Below are 6,695 nucleotides of genomic sequence, written 5' to 3'. Positions count from 1 at the left end.
ACTCTTGTTTTCAAGAGGATTCAAAGGCGGGCCTATATTAACCTAATCTCTCTATTCCTGGCCAGGTATCCACGATAGGTCTGACCATTTTATCCGACGCTGGCCGAGCCCTGTTCGTCCGTTACATGAACCCATGCTGGTGTTGGGACCTGGAGAAGACCTTTCCCAAGTACGCGGATTTCAACATTGCCGAGAACATATTGGGCCTGGTGTACAATCAGGGTTATGTCTGGATCGGGATGTTCTTCGCTCCCGGCCTTCCGTTGATCAATCTGATCAAACTTATGGTGCGTTGAAAACTCCATATAAGCACAGAGTTAATTTGAAATAGGGGACATTTCACCATTGTACCAGGCACAGTTTGGTACGTGGGAGAAAAGCGAGGTAGCTTTTTCATAAATTGATGGAGGTTATAAGAAGTTATAAGCTTATAAGTCAGTTAATTCATAGCTTGGAAAGTAGAGCACCTGCTTTGTAAGCGCTACATCTCCGGCTTGTTTGCCGCCCGGGACGGATTTTTCCTCGAGAGATAAGTTTCGTTCTCGGAAAGGCTGACTTTCTCCTATCCTGTCCTCATTCTTGATATACAACCTGTTATATCAGCCTTACAAGGGCTGGTATGACTGCTGAATCGGCTGATTTTGGATTCGGAAGTTACTTGTTTAAGTATGGGATAGCTAAGTAATAAAACTTCGCAATAATCTATAATAAAGACATGCTCTTGCTCACCCTGCTGGTGATCCTGCATTATGTACCTATTCTCTTGAACAATGTTGGACGTATCTTCTTTCAGATTTCATGATGAAGTTCATTCACAAAACTCGACCGAAAGCTTCCGTGGACATGAGTGAAAAATGCGAAGACGATCGAGATCACCCGACTTCAACCGAACAGACCAACGCCAAACAGGCCGACAAGAAAGTCTATCACAAGCGCAAGTCCTCCTCTTCCATCTGGTCTTCGGACAACATCCCCGAGATTAAAATCAGCGAGAGTAACCCAAGCGATGTCGAGGAATCAGACGAACCAGAGGCATTACGACCTTTACAACTTTAGAACACTTTAGACTCAAGATCGATCCATTTTTTTTTTTTTTTTTTTTTTTACATTCTCAAACAGTAAAATAAGAATCTATCTAGGATTCTAGGGCAATACCTACTGGTGTTAATAAATTCAGTTTGTACGAGTATTAAACTACGTCAACTGCGCTCCCTACTAAGTCCTGTGTGAGTGTAGGTACAATATCAGTTGGTATACTATTGGTGTTAAAAGAAGAATTTCCCTCATTTTGTTACCAAAGTCCCAAGGTTAGACTGACAGTATACCAATGTCCTCCAGCTATCCAATAGATAATGAAAATTTAATGCTCTCGTGTTATCATTGGATCAGAAATAACCAAGGCCCGGTCTACTGGCATAAGTGGTGCGATGACAGGCTCTTTTTGTTGTTGTTTTTTCCAAGTAATTTGACAGAGGAAACTGCAACTGCCAAGGTCATATCATGCCGAAAGCTCAGAAGGAAGACAGGATAGGAGAAGGCCAGCCATTCCGAGAACAGCAACCAAACCAAAGAACTGACAGGAACCAAACCAAAGAACTGACAGGAACCAAACCAAAGAACTCACAGGAACTAAACCAAAGAACAACGCTTACAAGGGAGACACGCTACCCTTCAAGCTAAATAGCTAAATAAAAGTATGTAGGTAGGTGTCAGGGAAGGTGGTGTCAGGGAATCTCTCCAATCCAATCTTAGTTTCTTTGTTCTCCAAGATGTCCAAATATAACACAAGCATATCCATTAGCTTCATTCCAACTTGAGCAATGTCAAATTAATATCTCTGATCCACCCACGGGTATAAACGAATCCGCCAAAAGGAATCTAGACCTGACGTCATCGATTACAAAACTGAAGAGTATTCGATTCACTCATAGTATTCAGAACAACCTGGCACTTTCTGTGTATTTGGTAAGATCAATGAAAACCACAGATCATAAATGCAACCAGGCTGGATGCCATCAATGATGGATTCATTAGATTTTTAATCTTTTAATACCGTAGAATTGATCTCGATGCGATATCAACTGTTGGAATTATTGTACTATGCAATTGGTAGTTAGGGTTATGTGTAGCTGATCTGGGTTATTTATGTGTATTTATATTTGCCTAGGTATATTTTGAACCTACCTTTATAGCTTATTGTTGTTTATTTACATAGTCCCAGTAGTGTAGTTGCTGAACGATTGAACTCACAACCAAGTAGGTAACTGAAGGGACTAGGGTTCGAATCACAGAAGCGACATAAAGGGTATTCCGTAGCGTAAAGGGTATTCCGTAAGAAAGCGTAAAGGGTATTCCGTAGCGTAGACCAACATTTGTAAGATAAAGGTCAAACAGAGATATGCTCACCCTGCAGATGGAAGGAAACACCGCCTCAAGAAACTCTCTAAGGAAAATCTGGACAAACTCCAAGTGCAAATAGAATTGGAGGATGAGAAGCATCTACCAGGGACACGACGGAAACCCACCGAGTCCAGCAGTGATGTGGACGAGGTGGATGAGAGAAGCGGACACAGACGCAGACACAAGGACGTCTCCTCCAGTCTGCAGAAGGCGGACTCACTGGAGGTAATAATAATGTTCATTGTTTTCTATAAAATAATCTCATCAAATAATCATTTTGTTCCTTTTAAAGTACAGTAAGTACTTTTCAGAAACTCTTGTTGTTAGATAGGTATTTTATAAATTTAATTTCCTCCTTGTTTTTTCTTGTTGTATTGATATGTCTTCAATTTTCTCTCTTCTTGTTATTTTTGTTGTCTCTTTAGGTGGAAATGTACAGGAATCTATCGCGGGAGTTCATCTCCCCCAAAAGGAAGCAGTTGCTAAAACAGCTCAAGTACAAGAACAGACGCTACCAGATTTACTGTGATGACGTCACAGTATCGAGGAGTCTGGAGAATGATTATGATCAGTTGGGAGCGCCCCGGCAGGATGAGAAGAAGTCGAAATCTCTGAACCATTTACTGGAACACCGTTGAGCCTGATTAACGACGCATATTCGACACTTTTAACCAATCAGAGTCGAGTATTTCCATAACTATTGATGGTGTTTTCAAAAGTGGGGAAAATACTTATGCTCCATATGGATTAGTTAAGAATGGAGGTATGTATGTATTCGTACACCAATACGTACAAGATACAGAATGAAAGTTATTGGTTATCACTCGTATACCTACTAAGTAGGCAATTATATTTTCAAGTTAGGAACCCATGGGTAACTATGAGGAGTTGAGGACTAATATAATATTTACCTTATTTGTAAGTCTACTTCTGGAGCCCTCAAGACATCCAACTCTCATACTAAGTCCTAGCACCAGACAAAATGAACTTGAAATTTGTCATTTCTAATTACAAAATCAGGTTTTAATGGAAAGTATAGGACAAACAGCAAATGAGCAAGTTCAACCTTTTAATTTCTAGCACCAAGTATTTGAAATTGTAATAAAAACAGTATGACTCGGGAAGTTGGGTCTTATTTATTTTAAATTCTTTATGGTGAGAAGTCGGGTGTTGGTCCTTGTAGCCGGGAGGTCATCAAATCGATTCGGTACCAATATGCCAATAAAAATTGAAGTTAAGAACAAATAAATCTTACCGCGGCTCAAGACAAAAGATTCAAACCGAACAAAGGAAACAATCCAAATAGACTGGAACCTCAGAAGCCGAGCCACCTACTGAAACATGTTGTATTTTTACTTTTACTTCTTGTATAGTTACCTGGTTCTTTGGTCTACCAAATCACCAACTACCTAGCAAACCAGTTCCCAGTTTGGTTTCAACCATTGCAGAGTTCGGATAGGGTAACGTGTGATCATTCAACGTATATTGCGAAATATTAAATTTTAATATGTGCTAAAACAACGGATGCCAATTTTTTTCTACCAAACTAAAAATTAAACAAATATTTAATCATGCTTTGAAAATAAATAAAATGTTTATCTGTTAGAATTAAATCAATTAGATTAGATATTTTGTATTTATTTTTTAATAGATCCATATTTCACTTAACAAATTTTCCTATGATGTGAAAATGAAGTTCGATTTAGCTAGATTTACTAAATTTAAGAAGTGCCCTGTGATTTGTGATAGTGTTAGTGTGTTGGTGTTCTACTGTATTTTGTTCCTAAATGTTGGATTATTGGATTACACATTTGCTCAAGGTAAAAAATCCATTTCTTTTATTTGCAAGTTTACTAAGGTAACTTTGCCAAATTTAATTTGGCAAGGTAACATTGCCAAATTTAATCTCTTTGCTAAACCATTCAGAATGTAGTTATTATTATTTCGTGTCCAGAAGAATCACAGTATCGAGGAGTCTGGAGAATGATTATGATCAGTTGGGAGCGCCCCGGCAGGATGAGAAGAAGTCGAAATCTCTGAACCATTTGCTGGAACACCGTTGAGCCTGCTTAACGACGCATATTCGACACTTTTGACCAATCGGAGTCGAGTATTTCCATAACTATTGATGGTGTTTTCAAAAGTGGGGAAAATACCTACTTATGCTCCATATGGATTAGTTAAGAACGGAGGTATGTATGTATTCGTACACCACTACGTACAAGATACAGAATGTAAGTTATTGGTTATTACTCGTATACCTTCTAAGTAGGCAATTATATTTTCAAGAATTAGGAACCCATAAGATGACTATGAGGACTAGTATTTACCTTATTTGTAAGTCTACTTCTGGAGCCCTCAAGACATCCAACTCTCATACTAAGTCCTAGCACCAGACAAAATGAACTTGAAATTTGTCATTTCTAATTACAAAATCAGGTTTTAATGGAAAGTATAGGACAAACAGCAAATGAGCAAGTTCAACCTTTTAATTTCTAGCACCAAGTATTTGAAATTGTAATAAAAACAGTATGACTCGGGAAGTTGGGTCTTATTTATTTTAAATTCTTTATGGTGAGAAGTCGGGTGTTGGTCCTTGTAGCCGGGAGGTCATCAAATCGATTCGGTACCAATATGCCAATAAAAATTGAAGTTAAGAACAAATAAATCTTACCGCGGCTCAAGACAAAAGATTCAAACCGAACAAAGGAAACAATCCAAATAGACTGGAACCTCAGAAGCCGAGCCACCTACTGAAACATGTTGTATTTTTACTTTTACTTCTTGTATAGTTACCTGGTTCTTTGGTCTACCAAATCACCAACTACCTAGCAAACCAGTTCCCAGTTTGGTTTCAACTATTGCAGAGTTCGGATAGGGTAACGTGTGAGTGATCATTCAACGTATATTGCGAAATATTAAATTTTAATATGTGCTAAAACAACGTATGTCAATTTTTTCTACCAAAATAAAAGTTAAATAAATATTTAATCATGCTTTGAAATAAATAAAATGTTTATCTGTTAGAATTAAATCAATTAGTTTAGATATTCTGTATTTATTTTTTAATAGATCCATATTTCACCTAACAAATTTTCCTATGATGTGAAAATGAAGTTCGATTTAGCTAGATTTACTAATTTTAAGAAGTGCCCTGTGATTTGTGATAGTGTTAGTGTGTTGGTGTTCTACTGTATTTTGTTCCTAAATGTTGGATTATTGGATTACACATTTGCTCAAGGTAAAAAATCCATTTCTTTTATTTGCAAGTTTACTACAAGGTAACTTTCCCAAATTTGATCTCTTTGCTAAACCATTCAGAATGTAGTAAGACTTATTCACAGTAGGTTACGATAATACGATGGATCCCTTTACCCTGCTTTATCGTATTTTGCATAAAACACTTTTCATCTTGTACTCGGAATTTTCAGGAATCCTTATTTAAAAAATAATGACACTGATATGAAGTTCTATTCTTAGAATCTGAAATAATGGAAAACATGTGAATCCCTTCCCTTCTGTGCTTTACATTAAACCAAATTCGACACATCTCTGTCAGGTTACTAAAAAGACCGAAACAAAATACCTACCACCAACCACGATCAGCATCCAGTTAGAAAAGACCTTCCACATGAATCTATTGAAAGAAGACATCAAGGATTTGCAAAGGCGGGAAAAGAGAATATGAAAAGGTTTTATCCTTTCAAAAATGCAAATAACAAAACTGTATGTGATGCCAAAGAATACAAACCAGAATATAAAGAGAACTGAAAAGTAAACAGAGATTTCAAGTAAAACCATGTAAAAAGGTAAACGTGGATTATGAAGAAACAAGAAATATTGCAGTTAAACGAAACGTCTTTGAAAGTAAAAGGAATGATAAATTCCTATTCCTCATCCAAGTTTTAAGGACAAAGTGGTGTTGGAAGTTGACGTTTAGTTATTGAAAAGTCTTCATGTTTGGTAAACGGTTGATATTCTGTAAGGATGTTTTGCGTTGTCGTAAGATGATGAGACTTTTCCTATCATCGAAATCTAATATCTGGATTTAGAACAACCTGGTTAAAAACACAGCAACTTTACTAAATTTTTCAAAGACATAATTAATGTAAGGCAGATTGTAATGAACTTTTGGTCAGTTTCTACCTTCCAATCATTGCAATCCTTTGTTTACACTAACTTCATCGGTATCTGTATTCATAGGTACCTATCTCCACATTATCCGCCAATATCGAACTAAGTAAAATACAACTTTGAGCGTTTGTGCATTTTGAGTTCTTAGTTTCTTTGTTCTC

The 6,695-nt window shown here is 37.1% G+C and overlaps 1 protein-coding gene across 3 annotated transcripts in view; it reads left to right on the top strand.

The window, feature by feature from the left end:
- LOC103520048 overlaps nucleotides 1-5,446 on the top strand; it is an 18,266-nt gene extending 12,820 nt beyond the window's left edge. For 2 of the 3 annotated variants that reach the window (XM_026831317.1, XM_008485142.3), the window contains one exon: nucleotides 4,373-5,446. In XM_026831317.1, coding sequence (XP_026687118.1) covers nucleotides 4,373-4,463 — 91 coding nt within the window. In that variant the 3' untranslated portion in view covers nucleotides 4,464-5,446. Of the gene's footprint in view, nucleotides 1-2,396; nucleotides 2,626-2,825; nucleotides 3,282-4,372 lie in introns of those variants that run through there. The other variant, XM_026831316.1, reaches the window with a different exon arrangement.
- Nucleotides 5,447-6,695: the final 1,249 nt, after the last annotated feature.

This window comes from Diaphorina citri, unplaced genomic scaffold (genome assembly GCF_000475195.1).
Source record: "Diaphorina citri unplaced genomic scaffold, Diaci psyllid genome assembly version 1.1 scaffold3153, whole genome shotgun sequence".
In the NCBI taxonomy this organism is placed as follows: domain Eukaryota; kingdom Metazoa; phylum Arthropoda; class Insecta; order Hemiptera; family Psyllidae; genus Diaphorina; species Diaphorina citri.
Note: the sequence above shows the minus strand (reverse complement) of the source record. Positions and strands in the feature narration are given on the sequence as shown.